General features: G+C 46.3%; 1 protein-coding gene across 3 annotated transcripts in view; it reads left to right on the top strand.

Annotated features, from left to right (window-relative positions):
- LOC139530902 (fibroblast growth factor receptor-like 1) overlaps positions 1-13,378 on the top strand; it is a 60,189-nt gene extending 46,811 nt beyond the window's left edge. For all 3 annotated transcript variants that reach the window (XM_071327692.1, XM_071327693.1, XM_071327691.1), the window contains one exon: positions 12,325-13,378. In XM_071327692.1, the coding sequence (XP_071183793.1) occupies positions 12,325-12,755 (431 nt within the window). In that variant the 3' untranslated portion in view covers positions 12,756-13,378. The remainder of the gene's footprint in view (positions 1-12,324) is intronic.
- Positions 13,379-14,714: the final 1,336 nt, after the last annotated feature.

Genomic DNA, 14,714 nt, shown 5'->3' on the forward strand with positions numbered 1-14,714 from the left:
CTTTGCTGCCCTTCTTGACACCAGGCCATCCTCCAAAAGTCTTCGCCTCACTGTGCGTGCAGATGCACTCACACCTGCCTGCTGCCATTCCTGAGCAAGCTCTGTACTGGTGGTGCCCCGATCCCGCAGCTGAATCAACTTTAGGAGACGGTCCTGGCGCTTGCTGAACTTTCTTGGGTGCCCTGAAGCCTTCTTCACAACAATTGAACCGTACTCCTTGAAGTTCTTGATGATCCGATAAATGGTTGATTTAGGTGCAATCTTACTGGCAGCAATATCCTTGCCTGTGAAGCCCTTTTTGTTCAAAGCAATGATGACGGCACGTGTTTTCTTGCAGTTAACCATGTTTTTTTTGTTTTTTTTAAATTTTATTTTATTTCACCTTTATTTAACCAGGTAGGCTAGTTGAGAACAAGTTCTCATTTGCAACTGCGACCTGGCCAAGATAAAGCATAGCAGTGTGAACAGACAACAACACAGTTACACATGGAGTAAACAATAAACAAGTCAATAACATGGTAGAAAAAAAGAGAATCTATATACAATGTGTGCAAAAGGCATGAGGAGGTAGGCAATAAATCGAATAATTACAATTTAGCAGATTAACACTGGAGTGATAAATCATCAGATGATCATGTGCAAGTAGAGATACTGGTGTGCAAAAGAGCAGAAAAGTAAATAAATAAAAGCAGTATGGGGGGTGAGGTAGGTAAATTGGGTGGGCTATATACCGATGGACTATGTACAGCTGCAGCGATCGGTTAGCTGCTCGGATAGCAGATGTTTAAAGTTGTTGAGGGAGATAAAAGTCTCCAACTTCAGAGATTTTTGCAATTCGTTCCAGTCGCAGGCAGCAGAGAACTGGAAGGAAAGGCGTCCAAATTAGGTTTTGGCTTTAGGGATGATCAGTGAGATACACCTGCTGGAGCGCGTGCTACGGGTGGGTGTAGCCATCGTGACCAGTGAACTGAGATAAGGCGGCACTTTACCTAGCATAGCCTTGTAGATGACCTGGAGCCAGTGGGTCTGACGACGAACATGTAGCGAGGGCCAGCCGACTAGGGCATACAGGTCGCAGTGGTGGGTCGTATAAGGTGCTTTAGTAACAAAACGGATGGCACTGTGATAAACTGCATCCAGTTTGCTGAGTAGAGTATTGGAAGCTATTTTGTAGATGACATCGCCGAAGTCGAGGATCGGTAGGATAGTCAGTTTTACTAGGGTAAGTTTGGCGGCGTGAGTGAAGGAGGCTTTGTTGCGAAATAGAAAGCCGACTCTAGATTTGATTTTGGATTGGAGATGTTTGATATGAGTCTGGAAGGAGAGTTTGCAGTCTAGCCAGACACCTAGGTACTTATAGATGTCCACATATTCTAGGTCGGAACCGTCCAGGGTGGTGATGCTAGTCGGGCGTGCGGGTGCAGGCAGCGAACGGTTGAAAAGCATGCATTTGGTTTTACTAGCGTTTAAGAGCAGTTGGAGGCCACGGAAGGAGTGTTGTATGGCATTGAAGCTCGTTTGGAGGTTAGATAGCACAGTGTCCAAGGAAGGGCCAGAAGTATACAGAATGGTGTCGTCTGCGTAGAGGTGGATCAGGGAATCGCCCGCAGCAAGAGCAACATCATTGATATATACAGAGAAAAGAGTCGGCCCGAGAATTGAACCCTGTGGTACCCCCATAGAGACTGCCAGAGGACCGGACAACATGCCCTCCGATTTGACACACTGAACTCTGTCTGCAAAGTAGTTGGTGAACCAGGCAAGGCAGTCATTAGAAAAACCGAGGCTACTGAGTCTGCCGATAAGAATATGGTGATTGACAGAGTCGAAAGCCTTGGCCAGGTCGATGAAGACGGCTGCACAGTACTGTCTTTTATCGATGCCGGTTATGATATCGTTTAGTACCTTGAGCGTGGCTGAGGTGCACCCGTGACCGGCTCGGAAACCGGATTGCACAGCGGAGAAGGTACGGTGGGATTCGAGATGGTCAGTGATCTGTTTGTTGACTTGGCTTTCGAAGACCTTAGATAGGCAGGGCAGGATGGATATAGGTCTGTAACAGTTTGGGTCCAGGGTGTCTCCCCCTTTGAAGAGGGGGATGACCGCGGCAGCTTTCCAATCCTTGGGGATCTCAGATGATACGAAGGAGAGGTTGAACAGGCTGGTAATAGGGGGTGCGACAATGGCGGCGGACAGTTTCAGAAATAGGGGGTCCAGATTGTCAAGCCCAGCTGATTTGTATGGGTCCAGGTTTTCCAGCTCTTTCAGAACATCTGCTATCTGGATTTGGGTAAAGGAGAAGCTGGGGAGGCTTGGGCGAGTAGCAGCGGGGGGGGGGGGGGGGGCTGTTGGCCAAGGTTGGAGTCGCCAGGAGGAAGGCATGGCCAGCCATTGAGAAATGCTTGTTGAAGTTTTCGATTATCACGGATTTATCGGTGGTGACCGTGTTACCTAGCCTCAGTGCAGTGGGCAGCTGGGAGGAGGTGCTCTTGTTCTCCATGGACTTTACAGTATCCCAGAACTTTTTGGAGTTAGAGCTACAGGATGCAAATTTCTGCTTGAAAAAGCTGGCCTTTGCTTTCCTGACTGACTGCGTGTATTGGTTCCTGACTTCCCTGAACAGTTGCATATCGCGGGGGCTCTTCGATGCTATTGCAGTTTGCCACAGGATGTTTTTGTGCTTTTCGAGGGCAGTCAGGTCTGGAGTGAACCAAGGGCTATATCTGTTCTTAGTTCTGCATTTTTTGAACGGAGCATGCTTGTCTAATATGGTGAGGAAGTAACTTTTAAAGAATGACCAGGCATCCTCAACTGACGGGATGAGGTCAATATCCTTCCAGGGTATCCGGGCCAGGTCGATTAGAAAGGCCTGCTCGCAGAAGTGTTTTAGGGAGCGTTTGACAGTGATGAGGGGTGGTCGTTTGACCGCGGACCCGTAGCGGATACAGGCAATGAGGCAGTGATCGCTGAGATCTTGATTGAAGACAGCAGAGGTGTATTTGGAGGGCAAGTTGGTCAGGATAATGTCTATTAGGGTGCCCATGTTTACGGATTTAGGGTTGTACCTGGTGGGTTCCTTGATGATTTGTGTGAGATTGAGGGCATCTAGCTTAGATTGTAGGACTGCCGGGGTGTTAAGCATATCCCAGTTTAGGTCACCTAACAGAACAAACTCTGAAGCTAGATGGGGAGCGATCAATTCACAGATGGTGTCCAGGGCACAGCTGGGAGCTCAGGGGGGTCGGTAGCAGGCGGCAACAGTGAGAGACTTATTTCTGGAGAGATTAATTTTTAAAATTAGAAGTTCGAACTGTTTGGGCATAGACCTGGAAAGTATGACAGAACTTTGCAGGCTATCTCTGCAGTAGATTGCAACTCCTCCCCCTTTGGCAGTTCTATCTTGACGGAAAGTGTTATAGTTGGGTATGGAAATCTCAGAATTTTTGGTGGCCTTCCTAAGCCAGGATTCAGACACGGCAAGGACATCAGGGTTGGCAGAGTGTGCTAAAGCGGTGAGTAAGACAAACTTAGGGAGGAGGCTTCTGATGTTGACATGCATGAGGCCAAGGCTTTTTCGATCACATTAGTCAACAAATGAGGGTGCCTGGGGACATGCAGGGCCTGGGTTTACCTCCACATCACCCGAGGAACAGAGGAGTAGTAGGATGAGGGTGCGGCTAAAGGCTATCAAAACTGGTCGCCTAGAGCGTTGGGGACAAGGAATAAAAGAAGCAGATTTATGGCCGTGGTAGAATAGATTCTGGGCATAATGTGCAGACAGGGGTATGGTGGGGCACGGGTACAGCGGAGGCAAGCCCAGGCACTTGGTGATGATAAGAGAGGTTGTATCTCTGGACATGCTCGTCTCAATGGGTGAGGTCACCGCATGTGTGGGAGGTGGGACAAAGGAGGTATCAGAGGTACGGAGAGTGGAACTACCGGGTCCATTGCAAACCAAAACAATGATAACTAGCCTGAACAACAGTATACAAGGCATATTGATATTTGAGAGAGACATACAGTAAGGCATAAAGTGATTGCAGGTCTTGATTGGGAGAGCTAGCTAAAACAACAGGTGAGATAACAGCAGCTAGTCAGCTAACACAGCAACAGCAGGTAAAAATGGCGACGACTAGGCAGAGAGGGTCGGATTAACTACACACAGAGCCGACAGATAAAACACAAATAAACAGAATGGAGTACCGTGAATTAATGGACAGTCCGGCAGGCATCAGCTATGTAGCCAAGTGATCATAGTGTCCAGGGGGCAGCCGTAGATGGAGCAGGGAAGCCGCCACTAAGCTAGCACGCGGCGTTTAAAGTTAGTAGCCCGGGGGGTGGTCTGCTCAGACGGAGGGGGTCTGCTCAGACGGAGGCCGGTTGAGGGCACAGCGGATGGGGTATTAGTCTGCAGACCAGACGTGGTCGTGTCGACAGAGAATCCAAGCCGGATGGCGATGGCGAAAGAGAGGTTGTGATTGTAGAATTGTGTTTGCTAACTGGTGCTAGCTTCGTGGCAGTGGCGCTAGCTGTGAGGATCAGAAGTAGTGGCTCAGGGATTACGGCAGGAATCCGGCGTTGTTGTCGAGAGACAGTCCGATGCTGGTAAATTGGTGAGTAATATCCAGGCTAATAACAGGGCTGGTGTCTGTGCAGAAGGTAAAAGCTGCTAGCAGCGGCTAAAAATGGCTAAATAGCTTGTAGCTGATTAGCTGGTTAGCTACTGGGGGTTCTTGAATGTGTTCCAAAGTTAAAAAATAATAGCGATTCCGTATCACATTGGGTGAGGTAGGTTACCGGAAGGTATAATCAAATTAAAAATCGAAAAGAGAGAATTAAAAAAATATGTATATACAAGAAATACGGAAAATACAAACGTACACGAGAGGACTAAACAAACACGTCTACACTGCTACGCCATCTTGGAAGAATGCTTCTGACAGCCGAAGAACAATGATTCCAAGCACCACCCTCCTTTTGAAGCTTCCAGTCTGTTATTTGAACTCAATCAGCATGACAGAGTGATCTCTAGCCTTGTCCTCGTCAACACTCACACCTGTGTTAAGGAGAGAATCACTGACATGATGTCAGCTGGTCCTTTTGTGGCAGGGCTGAAATGCAGTGGAAAAGTTTTTGGGGGATTCAGTTCATTTGCATGGCAAAGAGGGACTTGGCAAATAATTGCAATTCATCTGATCACTCTTCATAACATTCTGGAGTATATGCAAATTGCCATCATACAAACCGAGGCAGCAGACTTTGTGAAAATTAATATTTGTGTCATTCTCAAAACTTTTGGCCACGACTGTACCACACAAACTCCCTATATTGATCTTTCAAATGAGTACCTCTGCGACCTGAAACAAGCCTTTCCAAACACACTGAGAATGCAACTACAGCTCAACTACAGCTCAGCTTTCAACACCATAGTCCCCTCTAAGATCATTAAGCTCAGGGTCCTGACTTCCTGACAGGCAGACGCCAGGTGGTGAGGGTAGGCAACACCTCTTCCGTCATGATGACTCTCAACACAGGGGCCCCCCAGGGTGGTCAAATGCTTAAACTTTCTCGGCATGTACATCATAGAAGACCGGGGAGAGGATGAATGAGCCAATTCGAAGATGGGGATGATGGTATGAATTTATCCAAGACAACGGGGTTAACACCCCTACTCTTACAATAAGTGCCATGAGACCAAAGAGAGTCAGGACAACCGTTTAACGTCCCATTTGAAAGACGGCACCCTGCACAGGGCAATGTCCCCAATCACTGTCCTGGGGCATTGGGATATGTTTTTAGATCAGAGGAAAGAGTGCCCCCTACTGACCCTCCAATACCACTTCCAGCAGCATCTGGTCTCAACCAGGACCAACCCTGCTTCGCTTCGGAGGTAAGCCAGCAGTGGGATGCAGGGTTGTATGCTGCTGGCTCAGATCCTCAAGAAGTTCTACAGCTGTACCATCGAGAGCATCTTGACCAACTGCATCACTGCCTGGTATGGCAACTGCACCGTCCTCAATTGCAAGGCTCTACAGAGGGTGATGCGGATGGCCCAATGCATCACTGAGAGCAAGCTCCCTGCCCTCCAGGACATATACACCAGGCGGTGTCTGAGAAAGGCCCGGGAGATCGTCAAGGACTCCAGTCACCCGAGCAACGGACTGTTCACTCTGTTACTATCTGGCAAGCGGTATCGGAGCATTGTATCTCGGAACAACAGGCTCCAAGACAGCTTCTACCACCAGGTCATCAGACTGCTGAATAACTAACCCTAGCTTTCCACCTGCTTAGACCTGCATCTTAAAGACTACAGTGCATTTGGGAAGTATCCAAACCCCTTGACTTTTTCCACATTTTGTTACGTTACATCCTTATTCTAAAATGGATTAAATCGTTTTCCTCCCTCATCAAGCTATACACAATACCCCTAAATAACAAAGCAAAAACAGGTTTTTAGACATTTTAGCAAATTTGTTAAAAAAATTAAAAACTGAAATATCACATTTGCAAATTCAGTATTCAGACCATTTACTTTGGCAGCGATTACAGCCTTGAGTCTTCTTGGGTATGACGCTACAAGCTTGGCACACCTGTATTTGGGGAGTTTCTCCCATTCTTCTCTGCAGATCCTCTCAAACTCTGTCAGGTTGGATGGGGAGCGTCGCTGGACAGATATTTTAAGGTCTCTCCAGAAATGTTTAATCGGGTTCAAGTCCGGGCTCTGGCTGGGCCACTCAAGGACATTCAGAAACTTGTACCAAAGCCACTCCTGCGTTGTCTTGGCTGTGTGCTTAGGGTCGTTGTCCTGTTGGATGCTGCCACCACCATGCTTCACCATAGGGATGGTGCCAGGTTTCCTCCAGACGTGACGCTTGGCATTCAGGCGAAAGAGTTCAATCTTGGTTTCAACAGACCAGAGAATCTTGTTTCTCATGGTCTGAGAGTCCTTTAGGTGCCTTTTGGCAAACTCCAAGCGGGCAATCATGTGCCTTTTACAGAGGCGTGGCTTCCGTCTGGACACTCTACCATAAAGATCTGATTGGTAGAGTGCTGTAGAGATGGTTGCCCTTCTGGAAGGTCCTCCCATCTCCACATAGGAACTCTGGAGCTCTGTCAGAGTGACCATCGGGTTCTTGGTCACCTCCCTGACCAAGGCCCTTCTACCCCGATTGCTCAGTTTGGCCGGGCAGCCAGCTCTAGGAAGAGTCTTGGTGGTTCCAAACTTCTTCCATTAAATAGTTATGGAGGTCACTGTCCTCTTGGGGACCTTCAATGCTGCAGAAATGTTTTGGTACCCTTCCCCAGATCTGTGCCTCGACACAATTCTGTCTTGGACCTCTATGGACATTTCCTTCAACCTCATGGCTTGGTTTGTGCTCTGACATGCACTGTTAAGTGTGGGACCTTATATAGACAGCGTTTCCAAGTCATGTCCAATCAATTGAATTTACCACAGGTGGACTCCAATCAAGTTGTAGAAACATTTCAAGGATGATCAATGGTAACAGGATTCACCTGAGCTCAATTTCGAGTCTAATAGCAAAGGGTTTGAATACTTATGTAAATAATGTATTTCTTTTTTTATATATACACTGCTCAAAAAAATAAAGGGAACACTAAAATAACACATCCTAGATCTGAATGAATTTAATATTCTTATTAAATACTTTTTTCTTTACATAGTTGAATGTGCTGACAACAAAATCACACAAAAATTATCAATGGAAATCAAATTTATCAACCCATGGAGGTCTGGATTTGGAGTCACACTCAAAATTAAAGTGGAAAACCACACCACAGACTGATCCAACTTTGATGTAATGTCCTTAAAACAAGTCAAAATGAGGCTCAGTAGTGTGTGTGGCCTCCACGTGCCTGTATGACCTCCCTACAACGCCTGGGCATGCTCCTGATGAGGTGGCGGATGGTCTCCTGAGGGATCTCCTCCCAGACCTGGACTAAAGCATCCGCCAACTCCTGGACAGTCTGTGGTGCAACGTGGCGTTGGTGGATGGAACGAGACATGATGTCCCAGATGTGCACAATTGGATTCAGGTCTGGGGAACGGGCGGGCCAGTCCATAGCATCAATGCCTTCCTCTTGCAGGAACTGCTGACACACTCCAGCCACATGAGGTCAAGCATTGTCTTGCATTAGGAGGAACCCAGGGCCAACCGCACCAGCATATGGTCTCACAGGGGGTCTGAGGATCTCATCTCGGTACCTAATGGCAGTCAGGCTACCTCTGGCGAGCACATGGAGGGCTGTGCGGCCCCCCAAAGAAATGCCACCCCACACCATGACTGACCCACCGCCAAACCGGTCATGCTGGAGGATGTTGCAGGCAGCAGAACGTTCTCCGCGGCGTCTCCAGACTCTGTCACGTCTGTCACATGTGCGTGTGAACCTGCTTTCATCTGTGAAGAGCACAGGGCCCCAGTGGTGAATTTGCCAATCTTGGTGTTCTCTGGCAAATGCCAAACGTCCTGCACGGTGTTGGGCTGTAAGCACAACCCCCACCTGTGGATGTCGGGCCCTCATACCACCCTCATGGAGTCTGTTTCTGACCGTTTGAGCAGACACATGCACATTTGTGGCCTGCTGGAGGTCATTTTGCAGGGCTCTGGCAGTGCTCCTCCTGATCCTCCTTGCACAAAGGCGGAGGTAGCGGTCCTGCTGATGGGTTGTTGCCCTCCTACGGCCTCCTCCACGTCTCCTGATGTACTGGCCTGTCTCCTGGTAGCGCCTCCATGCTCTGGACACTACGCTGACAGACACAGCAAACCTTCTTGCCACAGCTCGCATTGATGTGCCATCCTGGATGAGCTGCACTACCTGAGCCACTTGTGTGGGTTGTAGACTCCGTCTCATGGTACCACTTGAGTGAAAGCACCGCCAGCATTCAAAAGTGACCAAAACATCAGCCAGGAAGCATAGGAACTGAGAAGTGGTCTGTGGTCACCACCTGCAGAACCACTCCTTTATTGGGGGTGTCTTGCTAATTGCCTATAATTTCCACCTTTTGTCTATTCCATTTGCACAACAGCATGTGAAATTTATTGTCAATCAGTGTTGCTTCCTAAGTGGACAGTTTGATTTCACAGAAGTGTAATTGACTTGGAGTTACATTGTGTTGTTTAAGTGTTCCCTTTATTTTTTTGAGCAGTGTATATATTTATATGTACATTTGCAAACATTAAAAAAACTGTTTTCGCTTTGTCATTATGGGGTATTGTGTGTAGACTGATGAGGATTTTTATTAATTTAATCAATTTTAGAATAAGGCTGTAACGTAACAAAATGTGGAAAAAGGGAAGGGGTCTGAATACTTTCCGAATGCATTGTATTTGCACCTTAGAGACAATCTGCACCTTACAGACAATCTGCCCCTTAGAAACTATCTGCACTTTTGAGACTATCTGCACTGACTCTCCACACATCCCCCCCCCCCCCCCCACACACACACACACACACACACACTCTCTCTCTCTCTCTCTCTCTCTCTCAACACTGCTGTTCTATTATATACTTTTTGTTCAACTGCGCGACCAAGACACTCCCCACTTTATATTCATAATACATTCATACTTGACATAGCACATCCATAATTTATACTGTATACACTCAGTTTATTAGGTACACCACCCCGTTCATGAAAATGGTTCGCTCCTACAGGCAGTGAGTCACGTGGCTGTGCCTTGCTAGATAAAGCAGGTAGACAGGCATTGAGGCATTCAGTTACTGTTTGATAGAACGTGAGAATGGGAAAAACAAGTGACCTAAGCGACTTTGAGCATGGTACGATTGTTGATGCCAGGCAGGCCGGTTCCGGTATTTCAGAATCTTCCGGCCTCCTGGGCTTTTCACGCACGAAAGTACGCATCTGAACATTGTTGTTGACCAGGTGCATCTCTTCATGGCTACAGGGGGCTCCGACCCAGTACTAGATGGGTGTACCTAATAAACTGGCCACTAAGTGTATATTGTGTACTCATCAGCTTACTACTACACATACTACCTATTCTATTACTTACTGTATGGCCCTATCATTATTGATATTGATCATTGTACTGCAATGTTGCAGGAGCTTGCACACAAGCATTGCGTTGCACCATTTATACCTGCTGTAAACTGTGCACGTGACGAATAGAATTTGATTTAACACTAGAGCTCCCCTAAACCTTAATTTGGCTTTCTCAAATCCCCAAGATCCTGGGATTATGTCCTGTACAGGGATATATTGTACTGTACAGGGAGATATTAATATTTTCAGTGCATGTAATCCAAGATTACTCAGAGTAATGAACATGATAAAACTCCTCTTTGTTTCCAGTTTTCTTCATCCACTGATTCTTGTGAACTTTGCATTGGTGAATAATGTAGTATTGACCCCCTGCAGTGATTTAATTAATCAACAAGACTCTCTGATGTGTAGCTACAGTTGAAGTCGGAAGTTTACATACACTTTAGCCAAATACATTTAAACTCAGTGTTTCACAATTCCTGACATTTAATGCGAGTAAAAATTCCCTGTCTTAGGTCAGTTAGGATCACCACTTTATTTTAAGAATGTGAAATGTCAGAATAATAGTAAAGAGAATGATTTATTTCAGCTTTTATTTCTTTCATCACATTCCCAGTGGGTCAGACGTTTACGTAGACTCAATTAGTATTTGGTAGCATTGCCTTTAAATTGTTTAACTTGGGTCAAACGTTTCGGGTTGTCTTCCACAAGCTTCCCACAATAAGTTGGGTGAAATTTGGCCCATTCCTCCTGCCAGAGCTGGTGTTGTAACTGAGTCAGGTTTGTAGGCCTCCTTGCTCGCACACGCTTTTTCAGTTCTGCCCACAAATGTTCTATAGGTTGAGGTCAGGGCTTTGTGATGGCCACTCCAATACCTTGACTTTGTTGTCCTTAAGCCATTTTGCCACAACTTTGAAAGTATGCTCTGGGTCATTCTCAATTTGGGAGACCCATTTGCGACCAAGCTTTAACTTCCTGACTGATGTCTTGAGATGTTGCTTCAGTATATCCACATACTTTTCCTTTCACATGATGCCATCTATTTTATGAAGTGAACCATTCCCTCCTGCAGCAAAGCACCCCCACAACATGATGCTGCCACCCCTGTGCTTCACGGTTGGGATGATGTTCTTCGGCTTGCAAGCCTTCCCCTTTTTCCTCCAAACATAACGATGGTCATTATGGCCAAACAGTTCTATTTTTGTTTCATCAGACCAGAGGACATTTCTCCAAAAGGTACGATCTTTGTCCCCATGTGCAGTTGCAAACTGTAGTCTGGCTTTTTTATGGCGGTCTTGGAGCAGTGGCTTCTTCCTTGCTGAGCGGCCTTTCAGGTTATGTCGATATAGCACTCGTTTTACTGTGGATATAGATACCTTTGTACCTCTTTCCTCCAGCATCTTCACAAGGTCCTTTGCTGTTGTTCTGGGATTGATTTGCACTTTCACACCAAAGTACGTTCATCTCTAGGAGACAGAAAGTGTCTCCTTCCTGAGCGGTTTGACGGCTGCATGATCCCATGGTGTTTATACTTGCGCACTATTGTTTGTACAGATGAATGTGGTACCTTCAGGCGTTTGGAAATTGCTTCCAAGGATGAAGCAGACTTGTGGAGGTCTACAATGTTTTTTCTGAGGTTTTGGCTGATTTCTTTTGATTTTCCCATGATGTCAAGCAAAGAGGCACTGAGTTTGAAGGTAGGCCTTGAAATACATCCACAGGTACACCTCCAATTGACTCAAATTATGTCAATTAGCCTATCAGAAGCTTCTAAAGCCATGACATCATTTTCTGGATTTTTCCAAGCTGTTTGAAGGCAGTCAACTAAGTGTATGTAAACTTCTGACCCACCGGAATTGTGATACAGTGAATTATAAGTGAAATACTCTGTAAACAGTTGTTGGAAAAAATGTATTGTGTCATGCACACAATAGATGTCCTAACCGACTTGCCAAAACTATAGTTTGTTAACAAGAAATTTGTGGAGTGGTTGAACTACGAGTTTTAATGACTCCAACCTAAGTGTATGTAAACTTCTGACTTCAACTGTATATGCGTATATATATAATGACAATTACAACAATACTGAATGAACAATGAACACTTTTATTTTAACTTACTTACACTTTTATTTTAACTATAATACATAAATAAAATCTATTTAGTCTCAAATAAATAATGAAACATGTTCAATTTGGTTTAAATAATGCAAAAACAGTGTTGGAGAACAAAGTAACTCCTCACTTTAGAATGATTGACTCCATGTCCATCATTATTTTTCGGGTCCTCTCCTCCTGCAGACACCAAGCCACCCATCCCCCCGATGTTCACCCCAGCCTCCAGCACCCTACCCTGGCCTGTCATCATCGGCATCCCTGCTAGCATGGTGTTCATCTTCGGTACAGTGCTGCTGTGGTTCTGCCAGAGTAAGAAGCACTGTTCCCCTCCCAGCACTCCGGCTGCGGCTGCCCAGGTCCTGCAGGCCTCCCACCGGCTGCCCTACCAGGAGAGGGACAGGAGCTGTGTGGCCCACTTCTCCACTTCCTCCAGCCCAGAGAAGGACTGCCTGGGCTCCATAAACTATGAGGAGTATCTGGCTCAGCAGCAGCTTCTCCTCACTCAGGGGTGCTCTGCCCTACCCCCCAAAACCTACCCAGACATCCACACTCACATCCACTCCCACGTGGACGGGAAGGTGCACCAGCACCAGCACATTCACTTTCAGTGTTAGCCATGTGCCAAATAAAATATAATAATATATGCCATTTAGCAGAAGCTTTTAGCCAAAGCAACTTATAGTCATGTGTGTATACATTTTAAGTATGGGTGGTCCCAGGAAATAAACCCACTATCCTGATGTAGCAAGAAACATGCTCTACCAACTGAGCTACAGAGGACCAAATGTAATGTTGTCCCCTTCTCTGTGCCTCTGAAGAATGGCATCGTACAGTGAGGGTCTGAGCTGTGGACTGAACCTCAGAGAACAGCTCTCTGGTTGTACCTGCATACTTGCCTGGTCCTTGGTGCTACTTGTTTCATATCAACACCACTAAAAGACATCAAACCCCGATGTGCACTTTGTACACAAATCCCCAAGGGATTCTGCAATGTGTTAACGGCTATTCAGACTTACTAAGAAGGCTATGGGTCGTTCCACCAATTTAGTGCCTTTTGAGAAGTATTTTTTTTAAATTTAATTTTACATTCTGTCATAAAGATCACATGTTCGACATCATAAAAAAAGTTTTCCCATCTCGAAAGTTAAAGGTAGAATTCTTAGTTGCTACATCCATTTTTGGAGTTTTAAATGAATGATATACACTGCACAAAACATTAAGAACACGTGCTCTTTCCATGACTGTTGTGCGCAGGCGCCGGAAAGAGATGGCTGCCTCGCTTCGCGTTCCTTGGAAAATATGCAGTATTTTGTTTTTTTACGTGTTATTTCTTACATCGGTACCCCGGGTAATCTTAGGTTTCATTACATACAGTCGGGAGGAACTACTGAATATACGATTAACGTCAACTCATCATCGTTCCTACCAGGAATATGACTTTCCCGAAACGGATCCAGTGTCTTGCCTTCCACACAATACAATGGATCTGATCCCAGCCGGCGACCCTGTGCGTCGCCGGAAAAGGGGAAAACGTGGCGGTCTCGTGGTCAGGCTTCGGAGACGGGCACATCGCGCTCCACTCCCTAGCATACTACTCGCCAATGTCCAGTCTCTTGACAATAAGGTTGATGAAATCCGAGCACGGGTAGCATTCCAGAGAGACATCAGGGATTGCAACGTGCTCTGCTTCACGGAAACATGGCTAACTCAAGGGACGCTAACGGAGTCGGTGCAGCCAGCTGGTTTCTCCATGCATCGCGCCGACAGAAACAAACATCTTTCCGGTAAGAAGAGGGGCGGGGGGGTATGCCTTATGATTAACGAGAAGTGGTGTGATCATCATAACAACACACAAGAACTCAAGTCGTTCTGTTCACCTGATCTAGAACTCCTCACAATCAAATGTCGACCGCATTATCTACCAAGGGAATTCTCGTCAATCATAATCACAGCCGTATACATTCCCCCCCAAGCAGACACATCGATGGCCCTGAACGAACTTTATCTGACTCTTTGTAAACTGGAAACCACACACCCTGAGGCTGCATTCATCGTAGCTGGGGATTTTAACAAGGCTAATCTAAAAACAAAACTCCCTAAATTCTATCAGCATATCGATTGTGCTACCAGGGCTGGAAAAACACTAGACCATTGTTACACTAATTTCCGCGACGCTTATAAGGCCCTCCCCCGCCCCCCTTTCGGAAAAGCTGACCACGACTCCATTTTGTTGATTCCAGCCTACAAACAAAAACTCAAACAACAAGCTCCCGCGCTCAGGTCTGTTCAACGCTGGTCCGACCAATCTGAATCCACGCTTCAAGACTGCTTCGATCACGCAGATTGGAATATGTTCCGCATCGCGTCCAACAACAATATTGACGAATATGCTGATTCGGTGAGCGAGTTCATTAGGAAGTGCATTGACGATGTCGTACCCACAGCAACGATAAAAACATTCCCAAACCAGAAACCGTGGATTGACGGCAGCATTCGCGTGAAACTGAAAGCGCGAACCACTGCTTTTAACCAGGGCAAGGTGACCGGAAGCATGACCGAATACAAACAGTGTA

This window comes from Salvelinus alpinus, chromosome 9, assembly GCF_045679555.1.
Source record: "Salvelinus alpinus chromosome 9, SLU_Salpinus.1, whole genome shotgun sequence".
In the NCBI taxonomy this organism is placed as follows: domain Eukaryota; kingdom Metazoa; phylum Chordata; class Actinopteri; order Salmoniformes; family Salmonidae; genus Salvelinus; species Salvelinus alpinus.